At 42.6% G+C, this 20,076-nt stretch overlaps 1 protein-coding gene across 1 annotated transcript in view; it reads left to right on the top strand.

Annotated features, from left to right (window-relative positions):
* The window catches only part of NPR3 (natriuretic peptide receptor 3), a 45,229-nt gene extending 27,824 nt beyond the window's left edge, over window positions 1–17,405 (top strand). Inside the window, exons 3-8 of the mRNA XM_068108542.2 lie at window positions 2,556–2,719; window positions 6,081–6,216; window positions 12,696–12,790; window positions 15,256–15,388; window positions 15,549–15,633; window positions 17,018–17,405. Coding sequence (XP_067964643.2) covers window positions 2,556–2,719; window positions 6,081–6,216; window positions 12,696–12,790; window positions 15,256–15,388; window positions 15,549–15,633; window positions 17,018–17,129 — 725 coding nt within the window. The 3' untranslated portion in view covers window positions 17,130–17,405. The remainder of the gene's footprint in view (window positions 1–2,555; window positions 2,720–6,080; window positions 6,217–12,695; window positions 12,791–15,255; window positions 15,389–15,548; window positions 15,634–17,017) is intronic.
* Window positions 17,406–20,076: the final 2,671 nt, after the last annotated feature.

The following is a 20,076-nucleotide window of genomic DNA, read 5'->3' as shown; positions in this document are numbered from 1 at the left end:
TTGTTTTCGTCACCTGACCAACGCATCTACCAAGTTTCGTGAAAACTTGTCCACAACTTTATGTTATATATCGCTTTTCGCCCGATCTCTCAATGGTGAAAAATCACTTAAAAATTAAATAATTCTCGTATTCGAATCGGAATTCAGATATTCACCAAAATCGAACCGATTAGTCCTTGTCACACACACAACCTCTCCACCAAGTTTCGCCCAAATCCGTCCATACCTTTTTGAGATATCGTGCTGTATATCGGTTTTAGCCCTATCACTCAATGGTGAAAAATCACTTTAAAAATTATCTGATCCGGATCCGGATTCAAATCTTCACCCAAACCGAATGAATTCTTCCTTGTCACATATGCAACCTTTCCACCAAGTTTCTTCCAAATCTGTCCACAACTTTTTGAGATATCCTGCTCTATATTGTTTTTCCTCCTTTCTCTCAATGGTGAAGAATCACTTTAAAAATTCTACTACCCGGATCCGGATCCAGAGCTTCACCAAAATCTAATCATTTTGTCCTTGTCACATACGTTACCTTTCCGCCAAATTTCGTCCGAATCCGTCCACAACTTTTTGAGATATCCTGCTATATATAGTTTTTGCCTTATCTCTCATTGGTGAAGAATCACTTAAATAATTCTAAGATCCAGATCCGGATCCGGAACGTCACCAAAATCTAAACGTTTCGTGCTTGTCACATACGCTACCTTTCCACCAAATTTCGTCTGAATCCGTCCTTAGCTTTTTGAGATATCCTGCTATATATCTTTTTTGCCTTATCTCTCATTGGTGAAGAATCACTTAAATAATTCCAAGATCCAGATCTGGATCCGGAACGTCACCAAAATCTAAACGTTTCGTGCTTGTCACATACGCTGCCTTTCCACCAAATTTCGTCTGAATCCGTCCTTAGCTTTTTGAGATATCCTGCTATATATCTTTTTTGCCTTATCTCTCATTGGTGAAGAATCACTTAAATAATTCCAAGATCCAGATCCGGATCCAGATCTTCAGCAAAATCTAAACGTTTCGTGCTTCTCACATACGCTACCTTTCCACCAAATTTCGTCCGAATCCGTCCTTAGCTTTTTGAGATATCCTGCTATATATCTTTTTTGCCTTATCTCTCATTGGTGAAGAATCACTTAAATAATTCCAAGATCCAGATCTGGATCCGGAACGTCACCAAAATCTAAACGTTTCGTGCTTGTCACATACGCTGCCTTTCCACCAAATTTCGTCTGAATCCGTCCTTAGCTTTTTGAGATATCCTGCTATATATCTTTTTTGCCTTATCTCTCATTGGTGAAGAATCACTTAAATAATTCCAAGATCCAGATCTGGATCCGGAACGTCACCAAAATCTAAACGTTTCGTGCTTGTCACATACGCTGCCTTTCCACCAAATTTCGTCTGAATCCGTCCTTAGCTTTTTGAGATATCCTGCTATATATCTTTTTTGCCTTATCTCTCATTGGTGAAGAATCACTTAAATAATTCCAAGATCCAGATCCGGATCCAGATCTTCAGCAAAATCTAAACGTTTCGTGCTTCTCACATACGCTACCTTTCCACCAAATTTCGTCCGAATCCGTCCTTAGCTTTTTGAGATATCCTGCTATATATCTTTTTTGCCTTATCTCTCATTGGTGAAGAATCACTTAAATAATTCCAAGATCCAGATCCGGATCCGGAACGTCACCAAAATCTAAACGTTTCGTGCTTGTCACATACGCTACCTTTCCACCAAATTTCGTCTGAATCCGTCCTTAGCTTTTTGAGATATCCTGCTATATATCTTTTTTGCCTTATCTCTCATTGGTGAAGAATCACTTAAATAATTCCAAGATCCAGATCCGGATCCAGATCTTCAGCAAAATCTAAACGTTTCGTGCTTCTCACATACGCTACCTTTCCACCAAATGTCGTCCGAATCCGTCCTTAGCTTTTTGAGATATCCTGCTATATATCTTGTTTGCCCTATCTCTCAATGGTGAAGAATCACTTAAATAATCCTAAGATCCAGATCCGGATCCAGATCTTCACCAAAATCTAATCATTTTGTCCTTGTCACATACGCTACCTTTCCGCCAAATTTCGTCTGAATCCGTCCTTAGCTTTTTGAGATATCATGCTATACATCGTTTTTGCCCTATCTCTCAATGGCGAAGAATCACTTAAATAATTCTAAGATCCAGATCCAGATCCGGAACGTCACCAAAATCTAATCGTTTCGTCCTCGTCACATACGCTGCCTCTCGCCAAATTTAGCCCAAATCCGTCTACAACTTTTTGAGATATCTTGTTGACAAACGGGCAAACAGATAGACAGACAGGGGTGAAACATAACCTCCAACAGAATCCACCTTTGGTGGTGGAGATGAATATACTAAAAGCAAAAAGGGAGCTGTTAAAAAATCGTTGTGAGAAATTGTGATTTTAAAATGAACTAGATTGTAACCATGGTATGACATTCAGAAGGTAAAATGAAATATTTTGAAGTTCACTTTTCATGATCATTGATCATTTTCATGATCGTCTGAGGCCTGCAGGTGATGGCAGGTGGAACGACTTCGATGCAGAGGCCAGGCATGCCCACCGGGCACTTCGCACCATCACCCTGCTGCGTTACAACAGCCCCGAGTTTGACAGATTTACCATCGAGATGAAGCAGCGATCGCTGGAGATGTTCAATTTCAGCTACAGGGATGATAACGTGAGAATATATTTTAACAATCGCGAGAAATGTACATTAAGTGGAATTACAAAAAGCAGAAACGGACAAATACTTTGTAAGATAAATAGTAAGACATTTCAAAATTTGTCGTTGTCTGTTGTTGGTAACTAAGATTGCACATACAAAGACAGTTTGACGACGATGTAGACTTTTATTTTAGAAAATATAAAAGGACAAGGATGCTGATGAAACATGGACGTCTCATTTATTCCCTGCTGCACAGACACTTGTGCCATAAACTGTGGAAAGGCCTTGATGTTATCCAGGTATGAATCTTTGGGACGGTTATGCAGCAATTTCAGGAGATGTTTCAACGTCTTCTTCATACGTAAACGGAATGCCTCTCAGATGTTCAATAAATGGTCCAAAGATTAAAATCACAAGGTGGCAAATCTCCAGACTGTATGGGCGACGATTGAGAGATTTCCTAACAATCTCCACTAGAGTACGGGTGGTCACATTAAACGTTTGAGGGTGAACAGGACCACCACGGTCTGCAACCCCAACCATAGACTTTTCCCAAACTCCACTAACAATTCTCCAAGATCCCTCCTGCATTCCTGGTCAGGCACAAGGCAATGATTTCTATCTGGTCCATGAACTCCCACATTCTCTTCAATCTCATCCTTCCCTCCAGGTCTACAAGACAGCTGTTCACCACCCTCTCAGATCATCCCCAATCCAAAAGCATGATTTTTTTTCCAACCACACCTGAGTCTTTCCTTCTGTATGCACCTTGTCTACCCCATGCACCGTCCTCTACCCCACGATTTTTCCACGCATCCCTTATTTGTCCAAATCTCCCTCTATTTTGTCCCTCAACCCTGCTGTTGGTGTTTCACCAACCCCTCTTTCTATTGTTCCTTTTGCTCTGTTACATCCTGATCCATTCTGTTTTCAAGCTCTTCCACGAGCATCGACTTTGTGTACAATTCTTTTTTTGAAAGAAGAAGATTGCAAGGGGATCTGATAGAGATGTTTAAGATAATGAAGGTTGTGGACATAATAGAAGCAGTGGAGTTTTCAGCAGAGTAGACAGTGTTAGGGACAGGCAATATCTTAAGGGTAAAGAAGATGAGATCAGAGTTCGGACAGTTTTAAAGCGGGGGTCTTTCAGTTGGAGAATGGTTAAAAAACAAACAAAAAAACCTCCTTTGGAGGCCATTTTACCCCGCAGAGCGGGGGTTGGCCTTTTTCAGGCACCGTGGTCCCCTTTTTGTCCCCCTTCGCACCGCGGAGCGAAAGGGGGACTATGGTTTTCCCCTCCGTCCGTGTGTCCGTGCATGCGGGCGTGCGTGCGTGCGTACGTGCGTGCGTGCGTAAGTGAAGGACCGCATTCGAATTTGGTGTGTGAGTGCAACCCACGTCAAAATCCAAGATGGCCGCCGCCATGTATGTCTGATGCCATGTATGTCTGAACCTTGTGAGCGGAATATCTTGAAAAATAAGCGAAGTACCAACTTCTAATCTGGTGTGTGGGTGTATCTAGGCATAAAGAAGAAACCTATTGAAAATTGGGTCGTCACGTCAAAATCCAAGATGGCCGCCGCCATGTATGTCTGAACCTTGTGAGCTGAATATCTTGAAAAATAAGCGAAGTACCAACTTCTAATCTGGTGTGTGGGTGTATCTAGGCATACGGAAGAACGCCATTGAAAATTGGGTCGCCACGTCAAAATCCAAGATGGCCACCACCATATATATGTCTGCCACCACCACACACCAGGGTGTATCTAGGCATAAGGACGAACGCTGAACCTTGTGAACGAAATATCTTGAAAAATAAGTGAAGTACCAACTTCTAATCTGGTGTGTGCGTGTATCTAGGGCCTAGGCATAAGGAAGAACCCTATTGAAAATTGGGTCGCCACGTCAAAATCCAAGATGGCCGCCACCATATATATGTCTGAACCTTGTGAGCGAAATATCTTGAAAAAGAAACGAACTACTAACTTCTAATCTGGTGTGTTGGTGTATCTAGGCATAAGGAAGAACGCTATTGAAAATTTGGTCACCACGTCAAAATCCAAGATGGCCGCCGCCATGTATGTGTGAACCTTGTGAGCGGAATATCTTGAAAAATAAGCGAAGTACCAACTTCTAATCTGGCGTGTGGGTGTATCTAGGCATAAGGACGAACGCTATTGAAAATTGGTTCGTCACGTCAAAATCCAAGATGGCCGCCTCCATGTATGTCTGAACCTTGTGAGCGAAATATCACATCATAGCATGTTTTCTGCATCTTCCACTTTGTCAACTCACATCACTTCCCCGACAGGGGACCTAGGCGTAACGCTTGTTGAAGCAATGTTTTATGGCCGGATGCCCTTCCTGCCGCCATCCCTGTTAGTCGCCTCTTGCGCCACACAGGGAATTACCAGTGAACTGGTACTCAATTTGCCGACCTGGGAAGGATGACAGGCTGAGTCAACCCCCTTGGTGTTAATTCAGCGATCAACCGGGATTCGAACCCAGTATCCTAAAATCCCAAGCCGGCACCCTAACCGCTAAGCCAACACCAGGCTTGGAGAATGGTTAATGAATGGAATTGTCTCCCTAAGAAGGAAGTGGCAGTGGAAGAGGTATATAGTAAGATTTAAACATGAATCACATCGGTGCCTGGATGTGTTGGAGATAGAGGGGTGTGCAGATGTTGGCAGGACGTGTGTGTGTGTGTGTGTGTGTGTGTGTGTGTGTGTGTGTGTGTGTGTGTGATGATTTCTAGGGTAGTGCAGCACAGTCATGATGGGCCGAATGACCTCCTCCTGCGACATAGTTCCTGGTTTGTGCAAAGTTATCCCTTCTCCTTATACTCTTTCATCACCGACATGAAACAATCCAAATCCAGCCTAAACCTGAAGGGGGCACTGCACCAGAAGCACAATTGCAAAATTTAGAGAATGGTTCACTCCTCATGGAACATGGATATATTCATTTACTGCTCAGAATAGAGCATTGGTTTGACTGAAGCAGTTTCTTTGGGAATAATTACAATCCTGGATAGGTTTCCACTCTGACACAGGACGCTCTAATTTCTTCAATTGTTCATCCATTCTTCGTGAAGGACATCGTTGGGATCTTTAACTTCCAGCAACTAAGGGTAGCAGACGGCACACACATTCATGAACTGCACTGCATGTGAAAGTGATAATTTACAGCTAGGCCGCTATTCTAACCCAGGCTAGACTGTCCAAGTGTGAGTATGCGTACCGCTAGGCTATCTTGCCATCCTCCAACACCCACACAAATGAAAAAGAATAAACCTCAGCGATGTAAGTGAAGGTCACGTGACATCAGCAGTCTTTCGGTAGTAGCCTACATGTGACATTTCGATGCGCAGGTGAACATGTTTGTGGAGGGATTCTACAACGCACTGTTACTGTACACACAAGCACTACATCAAGCGATGCTGTATGAAGATCACATGCCCAGTGGTGACGAAATTACCCGACACATGTGGAACTGCACCATTGCTGGTAGGCTAACGATGCATGTCGTGAACCTCTCCTTGCAATCCCCACACCTTGCGCATTTCGCATTGCTTTTGCGTTTGTGCTGTAACGGTAAAGAAAAATATTTCCCAACTCAGGCCCAACAAGTTGACAGCAATCTTGCACAAAGTAGGTGTATGATATAAATAGGCCACCTCAAGCACAACATCAGGCAGCATTGTCATTTCTGACAACTTTCATCAACACCCATCACTACGATTTCACAACTAGTAAAGGTGGAAAACAATCCAGGTACCGTAAAATGGGGTGAATAGGGACAGCAAGGTGAATAGGGACACAAACTGAAAAAAAGTTCGGAAACCTTTTTCGCTGAAAATTGATAACCATCCTGATTTGTTGATATTTGGGTTGAAAGTGTTCTCTTGTTTTTTTAAAAAGCAACTTATAGTCCCTATTAACCCCACATATGGGTTAAATAGGAATAAATAGGATTTTTATGGCTGTCCCTATTCACCCCGTTTTACGGGTGAATAGGGACAGTCACTAATAAAAAAAAATAATAATCAAGAAATAGGGACAGTTTGGAGAAACTTTTTATCCCATATTTTTTTTCATTGGCACCGTGGTTTATAGTATGGGTGCATATTATGTGCATCCATCTGAGCGATCAATTTAGCAATAAGTTGGAAACTCAGGATTGTTTCTTGATTTTTTTTTGTTTTGTTTTTTTTGTATACTGAATCGAGGCTAGTGAAAGAGCTGACATTTACTTCACAAACAAATCAACCAGACAAACAAAATATATAAAAAGAGGGAGCGGAAGACAAGAGAAGGGGAAGCACACAAACACTTGAGAGCACACAACATTTAAGAGCAGGAAGATGTGTGGGAGGGAGAGGGCTTGGGGGGAGGAGGCGTGGGTACGGGGGTGGGGGGGGGGGGTGGGAGGAGTATAAAACACAAGGACACCAAGGACTTCCAGGACAGAAGTTGCTATTTCAAAAAAGTGGAATTGGGGTGAAATTAGCGGGGATAGAAAAGATCAAGGTTTTGTATGGGGGAAAATAAGAGATGGTGGTGAACAGCTGTTTTAAAGACCTGGAGGGTGGAGTGGGATTGAAGAGAGTGAGGGAGTTTGTTCCAGAGGCGGGAGAAAAGAGGAATGAAGGAGTGAAGGTGAGCAGAGAGTCTTGATTTTGGCAGTTTAACCATAAGAGGGTTGCAGGCAGATCTTGTGCGACCTGTAGGAATATTTGCTGGACAGAGCCCAGAGAGAGCTGGGGGGGGGGGGGGGGGGGGCAAGGCCAGAGAGGAGTCGGTAGAAGACTGAAAGACCACCAACCTGCCTGTGGTGAGTGAGTGGGAGGCCCTTGGAGTTAGCTTCATCGTGGGAGATTCCAATGATTCTGAATGCTTTGGTTTCAACAGCGTGAAGACGAGCTAGGTGTGAGGCAGGAGCACCAGCCCAGAGGGGAGAGCAGTATTCCATTGAGCTGCAGATGAAAGCCTTGTATGTGGTGAGGAGCTCAGGTGTGCCAAGGAAGGACTTCGCACGACGGAGGATGCCCAGTCGGCGACTGGCTTTGGAGGCCAGATTTTAAATGTGGTTTTCCCAGGAAAGATCATGGCAGATAGTGAGACCCAAAAGCTTGAGTGACAGAACTTCTTGGAGAGGATTATTCAGAAAGTGGATGGGAGGGTTGTCCAGTCGGTCTTTTTGGAGAGACATCGTAAGAGTGTGAGATTTGTCAGTATTGAAAGACATGTTCCACTTGTTTGCCCAGTCTGTGATTTTGTCCAGGTCTGCAGAGAGTGAGGAGGCTGCAGACTGCCGATCTGAGGGATGAAGAATGGAGCGACAGAGAGTAGAGTAATCAGCAAAGAGATAGAGGGGATTTTCAAGAGAGTCAGAGAGATCATTGATGAAGACCAGAAAAAGCACAGGGCCCAGAACACTGCCTTGGGGAACTCCAGCCTGAACAGGAAGAGGAGATGAGAGAATCCCATTCAGGGCCACACGTTGACTACGACTAGAGAGGAAGTCCGCCAGCCATGTGTGGAGATTTCCATGGATCCCAAAAGAGGAGAGTTGGGTGAGCAGAGCGGGGTGCCAGACCGTATCGAAGGCACGTGATATGTCAAGGGAGACAGCTCTAATTTCCTGTTTGGCATTGAGGACCTCCATCCATTCTTGAGAAAGCAGAAGCAGCATGTCCAGAGTAGAGTGACCAGGTCTGAAACCAAATTGATGATCAGAGATCAAGCCATTGGAGAAGAGGAAAGATTTCATATCTGAAGCAATGATGGATTCCATGACTTTGCTGATAATTGGGAGAAGGCTGATTGGTCTGTAGTTGCTGGGATCTGTTTTTGCACCTTTTTTGTGCAAAGCGGTGATGTTGGCAGATTTCCAAGCAGATGGCAGATGACCTTGAGCAAAAGAGAGGGTGAAGAGAAGAGAGAGAGGGAGTGAAAGAGCGGAAGAACAAGATTTTAGGACCCGTGGGCTGATGCTGTCAGGTCCAGTTGCAGAATCAGAGTCGAGGGTTGACAGAAACTTTTCCACCTTGTCAGGAGGAAAGGACACAGAGTCCAGGAGCAGCTGGGTACGACTTGGTACAGTGGGTACAGAGAGGGATGGGTTTGGGACACAAGATTTAGAGGCAAACACAGAGTTGAGGCATTCAGCTTTTTCACGTGCGGAGTCAGCCGTGTAGCCATTTGAGGTGAGGGAGGGGATGGAGGGGGAACAAACACCAGAAACAGATTTGACCAGACGCCACCAGGATTTGGAAGAGGGAGACAGATAAGAGAGTTCTGTCCTGAGAACGGAGAGATATTGTTTCCTGGCTCTCCTGAGGGTGGACACACACTTGTTTCGGGCTTTGTGAAAGGAAATGAGATTTCCTTCCATTGGATTTGCTTTCCAGGAGACGAAAGCAAGTTGTTTCTGGGCAATAGCCTCACCACACGATTCCGTGTACTATGGACGGGAGGAAGGGTATGACAACTGAAGACGAGAAGGGATAAATCTGTGCATGAGAGAGCAATTTACTATGGAAGAATTCCCAGGATGAGTTGATGTCAGAGGCGGTAGAGATGGGAGACCAGTCCAGATGATTGATGGCTGCTTGAAGACCGTGCCAGTTGGCCTGAGTGAAATGCCAGACTCGTCGACGCTGAGGAGGCTCTCTGAGAATGGTCAGAGAGATGTCCACTTTAACAAGCACATGATCAGATGAGCCGATTGGAGCAGAAGAAGAGCAGCAGACATTTTCAGGGAAGTTAGTCATAACCAAGTCCAGAAGAGAAGATGCTCCGTTGACTGAGATCCGGGTCGGGAAACTGACAGATTGTGTCAGTCCCAGTGATTCACAGAAGTCCTTTGCTGAAGAGCCATGGCTGGTGAGAGAGGTACCCACACCCAGCCAACTGACATGGTGACAATTGAAATCACCACATATGAGGAAGAGAGAGTTGGGATGGGTAGATAGAAGTTGGTCCATATTATCAGACAGCGAGATGTAGATGGAGTCATCACTGTTTGGTGGACGGTACAACACACATCTGAACAAAAGGTGGGAGCGAAGGGGAAGCCGTAGCCAAAGGTATTCCTGGGGGTGAGGTGGAGAGAGGGCAGTGCAGGGCGAGTGAGGAAGAGAGTTTTTTTATAAAGATAGCGGCCCCCCCCCCCCCCTCCAGGACGAGGCTCAGGTCTATCATACCGGAGGAGGGAGTAACCTGGGAGAGATACCAAGGAATCAGAGACGTCATGAAGGAGGAAAGTTTCTGTTAAGCAGATCACGTCTGGTTTATCAGAAGCAACCTGTATGGAGAGATCAGTCAAGTTTGAGCGAAGGCCCCGGATGTTTGAGGTCCATACTGTTAAAGAAGAGGAAGGCGGAGCATCGGATACAGAACTGGGGCGGCGAGCGGTAGGGTAAGATGTGGAAGAGGAGGAAGAGGTAGTGAGAGTTGTTGAAGGTGTGTCAGAGATTTCAGAATAGCTTGGAGAAAGGGAAGAATGGGGCGGACAAAAGGTTTGATGGTGATTGGGTGAAGCGCAGTGAGGTGTTATTTGAGGAGGGGCAAGAGTGAGGCAGAAGGTTGAGGGAGATGAAGGTGAAAGTTGGAAGGGGGAAGAAGCGGGGAGGACGCTTTGAGGAGGAGGGGTGAGAGGGGAGTCTAGGAGGGGAGGAGTGAGGGAGGGTCTCGGAGGGGAGGGGTGTGGGGGGAGTTTAGGAGGGAAGGGGCAAGGGGGGGAGATCTGAAAGGGATGGGTGATGGGGAAGATTTGGAGGGGAGGGGCAAGGGGGAAGATTTGAAAGGGATGGGTGATGGGGAAGATTTGGAGGGGAGGGGCAAGGGGGAATATTTGAAAGAGATGGGTGATGGGGAAGATTTGGAGGGGAGGGGCAAGGCGGTGGATTTGGAGGGGAGGGGTGATGGGCAAGTTTTGAAGGGGAGGGGTGATGGGGAAGTTTTTGAGGGAAGGGGTGATGGGGAAGTTTTGGAGGGAAGGGTGATGGGGAAGATTTGGAGGGGAGGGGTGAGATTGGATTTTAGAAAGTGTACGATTAATGGGAAATGAACATTTATTGCAAAATGAGTTTCTTGAGACCTTCGAGTCAAAAATACGTTTGAGGACGCTGAAGGATGGGTGGAGTTCTGGAGAGTTTAGGGAATGTATGAAAGAGGCACTGTAACTGTAAGAGATGGAATTTTTTTTTGGAATGAATAGATTTGGTGAGCAAGTCGAAAGCATCCTTTTATAGAAGAAGAAGAAAAAGGTGTTATAGTATATGACAGAATACAGTTCTTCAGGGGACAGTTGAAACATTTTTTAACGACGTGAACACGTGATCACGAACAATGTGGTCGAAGAACCAACGAACAAATAAGAACGAACAACGGATAAGAACAGAGAAGGGATTTTTTTTTTTTTTTTTTTTTTTTTGTTGAGTTGAGATGAAAACAGAGACAGAGACCGAACGTGAAACGTGAAAAATAGAGACCGAAAGTAATTGCGAGCGCAATCGAAGAATCGCTGAGACAGAAACAAAGCCTCAAGCCAAGGTCAGACACGGTAGCCTACTAGTACTACACTAGGCGTCAGTACTACACTGACACGATAGCGTCAGTACTACACTGACACACTGTACTATACTACAGACACGGTAGCCTACTTGTACTACACTAGGCGTCAGAATACACGACACGAACTAACCGACGATTCTGTACACAGGTATGAAAAACCAACACCAAGAATCCTATTAAAGACACACCAAAAGTTACGCACACCGAAAGAAAGATACAGTTTCGACAAAAACACAATTGTGAAAAGTTACTTAACTTCGAAAGCGTGCGCGCATGGACAGCTTTGAAGAGACGTGACGTGACGTGACGAGAAGAGACGTGAAGAGACTTTGAAGAGATTTAAAACGTTAGACAAGTGGTCGATCTTCGGGGAAGTTAGGGGGAGAAGAGAAAATCTAAGAAATAAGCAATACAGCGAAGGAAAGAACTTAAATTCACAGAACACCTATGGGGGTAGGGAAGCCGAGAGAAACCAGGCCGCGCACGCGGTGGGACAGAAAACGATTAAATTATACAAAAGTTTGCAAGAATTGCAAATCAACACCAACTGGAAAACACACTGCAACACATGCACAATAAAAAGCGAGTAGAAATTGACGAAGACACGAATGGAAAAAATACTATAACTTTTGCTGCCGTGCAGAGATCGAAGACGCTTCCTTGCTCCAGGGACCGGAAACGGAAACTCAATCACGTTTCCTATTTTTCTATTTTTTCTATTTTCCTATTTTTTTCCTATTTTTTTGTTCCTATTTTTTCCTATTTTTTCCTATTTTTCTATTTTATTCCTATTTTTCCTATTTTTCCTATTCCTATTTTTCTATTTTCCTATTTTTTATTCCTATTTTTTATTCCTATCCTAAAAATATTCCTATTTTTTTGTATTAGTGACTGTCCCTATTCACCCGTAAAACGGGGTGAATAGGGACAGCCATAAAAAATCCTATTTATTCCTATTTAACCCATATATGGGGTTAATAGGGACTATAAGTTGCTTTTTAAAAAAACAAGAGAACACTTTCAACCCAAATATCAACAAATCAGTATGGTTATCAATTTTTAGCGAAAAAGGTTTCCGAACTTTTTTTCAGTTTGTGTCCCTATTCACCTTGCTGTTCCTATTCACCCCATTTTACGGTACCTTCGATTTGTATCATTAATTTTCAGCACACAGATACAGCTGAAATTCAAACACATTCAACAAATGTTTATCTTAAATCTTCTTCATTATGAACTATTTACAAATTGTGCTTCAAACATGGAATTGATCCTTTTCCTGCTTTCCTCACTTTTCCTCCCGACCCCAGCTACCCCCCATAACTTTTCCAACCTCAATTTCCCTTTTTTATCAATTGGTTTATAATGAATAAGCACAAATAGACACATGATATATACTTGTGTCACAGGTATTGCAGGCACAGTGATTATAGATGCCAATGGAGATAGCGAGGGCGATTACTCCATCATTGCTTTGACAGACACCGAGAAAGGTACTCAGAAGGTATGTAAAAATTACAAATTCCAGATTGATTAATTACTGTCATCCGTCTGTGGACATTTAATTTATATCTGAACCTGAAATGTCTATTTCTTCATGAAGGCCATAGAACTGTATAATGATAAATACAAGCTACTAGTTACTGTCGACAAATAACTCGATTCATTACGATTTACCTGTGATTTTATCTCTCCAAAAACAATTCCAAAACTTTTTCTGCAGAAATAATATGGAACTTCCAAGGTGCATCAAGTGCTGGGGTGAAAAACATGACCCACATTTTTTGATATCTCTATCTCTCTCTGGTCTCAGACCTGCCAAACACATAATCTGTAGGAAAAAAACAAAAATGGCAGGAAAAAATAGATATCTGCAATCACCAAGCTATCGCCAAGGGTAAGCCTTCTCCGGCACCCACAATCCAATAATGGCCATATTATTTTTGGACCGCCACATGACCTTTTGACCTTCAACATGTAGGGAAAGAGTGTAAATGAAAACAATGTGTCCCCATCTACATTCTATCCATAAAACTCAACATCAGGAAAATCAGTGGAAAATTATTCAAGTTATGATAAACTAGAACAATGCGACTGTCGCCAATATGCCTCCGCATAGTCCCACAACGGGTAGATGCCATCACTCGGCATATGTATGGGTAGGGGATCACGTTTGTGAAGTTTCGTTTGAACGGATAAGGTTCGTTTTTCTATCCAAGATGGCTGCCAAACCACGTGACCTATGACATCATCATTTTCAAACGATATGCAACAGTGCTGTTCGATGACATTTGTATAATTTCGCATCGATAGGGTGAGCGGATTCAGAGATATAATTATTTAATATTTTCCTTCAATCCAATGTGGCTGCCAAACCATGTAACCTATGATGCCATAAATTTAATATTTCAATACAAATGGGTCATAGATCATGTGCATGTAATTTCAGATGTTTAGGATAAGGAATTCGATGAAAACATTTTGACTGGTATAACACTTCACCTATGATGTCATCATTATCATGCTTTTGTTTCCCATTGGGAGTACTTGTGCCAAGTTTCAAAATTTTCCATTCAGCGGTTTCAGAGAAATAATTTAATTATTTGATTTTAATCCAAGATGGCTGCTATACCACGTGACCTATGACGTCACAATTGTCATAAAAAACATTCTGATGGGTGTCACTCCTACCCTTAAAGTTTCGTCTCAATCTTTGCTCAATCTTTGCAAATATGGTTGCTGAGAAAAACGAGGTTTAGCCCGGACGGATGGACGGATGGACGGACAACCCGAAAACATAATGCCTCCGGCAACATTGTCGGCGGAGGCATAAAAAGGTGTTTTTGTTCATTAGGTCACATTCTGGAAAAGTAGGTCAAGAACATTAAACAACAAGCACAACTTCAATGCAGGTACCCTATTATAATGCAAGAACATCCTGGAAGTGGTCTTTGACATTCATCATCTATCTATAATTCCAGTAATCTCTGTGTGTCTGTGTGTCTGTGTGTGTGTCTGTGTGTTTGTCTGTGACCGCTGTTTCGCGACAACTACCGGTCCGATATACTTGCAACTTGCCAGGTATATTGCTGGGGACCCGAGGATGTGCCTTTTCAAGGTTTCATATTAATCGGAGAAGTAGTTACCGAGCTATGTCCAAAAAACGATTCAACCAATCAGAGAGCAGCGAGCTATCACGTGTGCCGAACGTGGTGAACAGACTCTGCCTCGGACGGCACATTTGAGAGCGTATTCATTTATTTCACGTTGGCAAACTATGTTGCCGCTATGTTGGCGTTAAACGATGTTTTAAAACTAATTAAAACTAATTTGCGATTCTTTCGCTTTCCTGCGCGTTTGTGCATGCTATGGCGATTTCTTTACCAAACTCCGCAAGCCGTTCGCTTTGGACCAAACCATTTCATGTAAATAGAGGGGGGGGATTGTCACCGTACTCGCAAGCCGTTCGCTTTGGACCAAACCATTTCATGTAAATAGAGGGGGGGGATATAATTTTAGATATAGATATAGTACGGGCATGCCCTAGTTGACAAAATTGAGCGATGACAAAAAAACGTGTTATTATTTTCAGACCACCATTTGACCTTGACCTTTAACACGGAGGGGTATGATGTAAATTTTGTGTAAATGCGCCTTGCTGTACGCTATCTACGGAGGGCAATTTCCTTCTGATCAGACAAACCTTGTCGAGTCGGGATTTAAAAATGTAAAAATTTCTATAATTAGGTTATGACCATAAAAGTTGTCAAGAGCAAAAAAAATTGTCAACTCCCCATACTTTTTCGTCCCACTATTGATGCAAAATTTTTATCTCGATATTTATAAATAAAATTTACATATAGCTCGGACAACAACTCAAATCCCCATAAACGATTCGTATTTTATCTGGATGCTTGTTTTGGAGGAATTCATAGCAATCCTAGAAACTGATCCATGCACTTTTTAAAGGTCATTGGGAATTACTATGGTCACTTGGCGAAGTTTGAGGAAACACCGGGGATGGAAGACTGGTGGCCCCGAAACCTCTCCAGAAAAACAACTCCTCAGGGAGTCTCCGACACCAGCTCCATGTGCCAATCATGTTAGTCGTGAGTTCAGCTTTGTTGTACCGCCAATGTTAACCATTTGGTGACGTCATTACGTCCGATATTCTTATTAATTTACTGTCGCTTAAATAGCTTTCTGTGAACAGACCATTAAATTTATTGCTTTTGTTTAATGTTTTTTGTTATTCTTCATAGATGGCTTGACTTACGTGAAGACGGTTGCTATCGTGATCGGAACATTGCTGCTCTGCCTGATACTCCTTGGAATATTCTTCTTTCTGTGAGTTTCAAACAAAAGTTTATTCCATGCACATGTGTAGCAAAATTACTCCCCAAAATTGTGTCACTTTAGCACAAAGGGCAGTGAACTTGAAACGACCTTCTCTTGCCCTGTTTGCTTAATAAAACTAGAACGGCACTCAGTAGAGAGCATACATACCTCCACCTGGTTGGCCATATCACTCAATGGTGAAGAATCACTTAAAAATTAAATAATTATCATATCCGAATCCATATTCAGATCTTCACCAAAATTGAATCGATTCTTCCTTGTCAGACACACAACCTGTCTACCAAGTTTCGTCCAAGTCCATCCATAACTTTTTGAGATATCCCACAATGTATCGTTTTTGGCCCTTTCTCCCAATTGTGAAGAAGCACTTAAAAAAATTAATAACTCTCATATCCGAATCCATATTCAGATCTTCACAAAAATCCAATCTATTTGTCTACGTCACACAAACAACCTGTCCAACACGTTTCGTCCAAATCCGTCCACAACTTTTTGAGATATCCCGCAATGTATCGTTTTTGGCCCTATCTCCCAATGGTGAAGAATCGCTTAAAAAATTATAGTAGCCGGATACAAATCTGGATCTTCACCAAAATCTAATCATTTCGTCCTTGTCACATACGCTACATCTCTGCCAAATTTCGTCCGAATCCGTCCACAACTTTTTGAGATATCTTGTTCACAAACAAACAAACGGACGGACAGATTAGAAATCGGTCAGAGACTGAGGACTTGCCGGAATGTACTTTTTTTCAGAGGTGTTGGTTAGAAGGGAATCGGATAATGTTTGACAGAGTTATTAGTAAAAAAAACAACAATTTTTGACCTTGAGTTTGACCTTGCAAGGTCACTCAAGGTCAAAGGTCATGGTGCCAAATGAAATGTTGTATGTGACTTCCTATATGTCAGTAACAGTAAGTGTATGCATATCTCTTGTACTTTCAGAGTTATAGTGGTTTGAAATATATTTTAAATGAAAACTCGACCCCCCTGATTTCACGTTTTGGGTGACCTTGACCTTGACCTTGACCTTGGGCCTAGAGAGTTAAAAATTGGGCAGTCTATTCCAGGGCAAGGCAAATATGTGTGTAAAGTATGGCGATGCTATGCACAACGATGTAGACGTAGTACTGCGCACAAACAGACAGACAGACAGACAGACAAACCAACCAACCAACATACTTGCCGGAATCTTTTCCGGCAAGTAACAAACAGACAGGGGTGAAAACATAACCTCCATCCACCTTTGGTGGGGGAGGTAATAATAAACCTTTTCCTTTTTGAAGACAAATGGGGTTTGTCATGTCTTCTACCAATGTTTACACTTAAACTCTTTAATATTTGGTGTTGTTGTTTTCCCCTTGCATACTAGGAGGAAGTACAAGGTATTTATAGTGAAGAAGAAGAATTGGGCCGAACAGAGCTCAGAGAAACATCATTACCTGAGGGAAGACTCCATCGAATCAAACTGCAGCACTGCTTGAGGATCTCAACGTTGACCTCGAAATGGCACAGCAAGGGCAAACACTTTAGACGTCATGCTTGTCCAGTGAAAAAGCAAGACGCAGCCACGACATTAACCCAGTCTGTGCTTTCCTGACATTAAGTGACTTTTCAATTTGAATCGATTTTGGGTAATTATCATGTTTTTTGGGGGAAAATCCGGATGCCGCCATAGTGGCAATTTTTCATTGATTCCACATACGTGCATTCCATTCGAAATTCCACCAAATTTTAATTACACGGTTAGGTACGTACCTCCCCCCTTCTCCCCCCCCCCCTTCATATTTATTACCTCCGCCACCAAAGGTGGATGGAGGTTATGTTTTCACCCGTCTGTCATTTGTTTGTTTGTCCGTTTGTGAACAAAATATCTCAAAAGGTTGTGGACGGATTCGGATGAAATTTGACAGAGATGTAGCGTATGTGACAAGGACGAAATGATTACATTTTGTTGAAGATCCAGATCCGGATCCGGGTACTAGAATTTTCTAAGTGATTCTTCACCATTGGGAGATAGGGCCAAAAATGATACATTGCGGGATATCTCAAAGAGTTATGGACGGATTTGGACGAAACTTGGTGGACAGGTTGTGTATGTGACAAGGAAGAATCGATTCGATTTTGGTGAAGATCTGAATATGGATTCGGATATGAGAATTATTTAATTTCTTAAGTGATTCTTCACCGTTGGTAGATCGGGCCAAAAACAATACATTGCGGGATATCTCAAAACGTTATGGACGGATTTGGACGAAACTTGGTGGACCGGTTGTGTATGTGACAAGGACGATTCGATTCAATTTTGGTGAAGATCTGAATATGGATTCGGATATGAGTATTATTTAATTTTTGACGAAATTTTGATTCTTCACCATTGAGTGATATGGCCAACCAGGTGGAGGTATGCTCTCTACTGAGTGTCGTTCTAGTTGTTATTGCCATGACAAATGTAACGATGGTCGTTAAACGCTTTTAGCACATGGGGGTGACAAACGAGCGATGTAAATGGTGCTTTCTGATTCTGTGTCGCCTCTTCCTTGTGTGTCTTTGTACGTATTTGTGCGATTGTGAAATTAATTGTTACAATGCACAAAATATATGCTTTTCGACAATAGGGTTTTTCAACCGAGACCTGACGAAGGTATGTCAATCGCCACTGTGGGAAGGAAGGTAAAGCCGAGAAAGATGAAGGACTAATGGCCGAAACGTTAGCTTCACTTTGCTCCCCATGGCGGCTGGCATAACTTTCATCGACTCTTAACTGATAAAACCTATCGATGGAATTGTCGGCTGATGCAGCCTCACACTGACCAAGAAGAAGTCCAGTATTGTTCTACATTTTAACAGCTTATTTTATCATCAATGGCGCTTGGAGGAGTCATGAGGTTCATGTGTGGAGGGTGTGAATGCAGTCCAGAGGATGAAGCGTAGTTGGGGGGCGTATTTCTTTGTCTGCATGTCTGTCTGGAAATCTGCTTGTGTGCGTCTGTCTGTTATTATGTCCGCCACTGAAGGTGATCGAAGTAATTAATCGAATAATTAAATAATTAATCGATTAATTGATTAATCAATAAATCAAAAATATCCTTGATAGCCACATCACTTGGTCACTCATGTCCAAATATTAGCTTCCGAGTTGTGTTCCCCAATCTGTCTGTTTGTCTGTCTGTGAGCAGGATATCTCAAAAAGTTATGGGTGGATTCGGACAAAACCTGGTGGACAGGTTGGGTGTCTGACAACGACGGATTGATTAGATTTTGGTGAAAATCTGGATTCAGATTGGGATATGCAAACTTTTAATCTAATTTGTCAAAGTGATTCTCCACCATTGGGAGATGGGGCCAAAAACGATACATAGCATGATATTTCAAAAAGTTGCGGACGGATTTAGACGAAACTTGGTGGACCGGTTGGGTGTCTGACAAGAACGATTCGATTCGATTTTGGTGAAGATCTGAATATGGATTCGGATATGAGAATTCTTTAATTTCTTAATTGATGCTTCACCATTGGGAGATCGGGCCAAAAACGATACATAGCATATTTCAAAAAGTTGTGGACGGATTTGGACAAAACTTGGTGGACCCGTTGGGTGTCTGACAAGGGCGATTCGATTCGATTTTGGTGAAGATCTGAATATGGATTCGGATATGAGAATTATTTAATTTCTTAATTGATGCTTCACCATTGGGAGATCGGGCCAAAAACGATATATAGCATATTTCAAAAAGTTGTGGACGGATTTGGACAAAACATGGTGGACCCGTTGGGTGTCTGACAAGGACGATTCGATTCGATTTTGGTGAAGATCTGAATATGGATTCGGATATGAGAATTATTTAATTTCTTAATTGATGCTTCACCATTGGGAGATAGGGCCAAAAACGATACATAGCATGATATTTCAAAAAGTTGTGGACGAGTTATGACAAAAGTAGGTGAATGAGTTGGGTGGGTGATAAGAACAAGGGGATTAGATTTTGTTTAATGTCTGGATGCAGATCCGGCCTATCAGTGGGATAGAAAACGCAAACTGTTCAACCTGGCGGAGGTATATGCGCACTACTGAGTGCCGGCTAGTTCTGTCTGATTGTGTGTGTATCTGTCTGTTAGTTTATCGGCATATATGTCTATGTCTGTGCGTACATCTTGGGAGAACTGGAATATGAAGTAAATAGAAAAGTTTGAGAAAGCACCTCTCAACGTTTTTTGTTGTCCAGTAAAAGGAGAGTGTGGTGAGGGTAAGGGGGGTTGTGGGAGTTAGGGGGTACGTGGGAATCATCTCATTGATCAGCAATGGATTTTAGCCTTTGATAAATAATTACATTTGAGGCCTGCGTACATATTTTTGTAATACCTTTGTCACACCAAAAGGAAAAAAAACAAACAAACAAAAAAACGTATTTATTCATTAATTTGTACTTGCC

This window comes from Myxine glutinosa, chromosome 2 (assembly GCF_964187855.1).
Source record: "Myxine glutinosa chromosome 2, kmMyxGlut1.1, whole genome shotgun sequence".
Taxonomy (NCBI): domain Eukaryota; kingdom Metazoa; phylum Chordata; class Myxini; order Myxiniformes; family Myxinidae; genus Myxine; species Myxine glutinosa.
The sequence above is the reverse complement of the archived record's forward strand: the minus strand, read 5'-3'. Positions and strand labels throughout refer to the sequence as shown.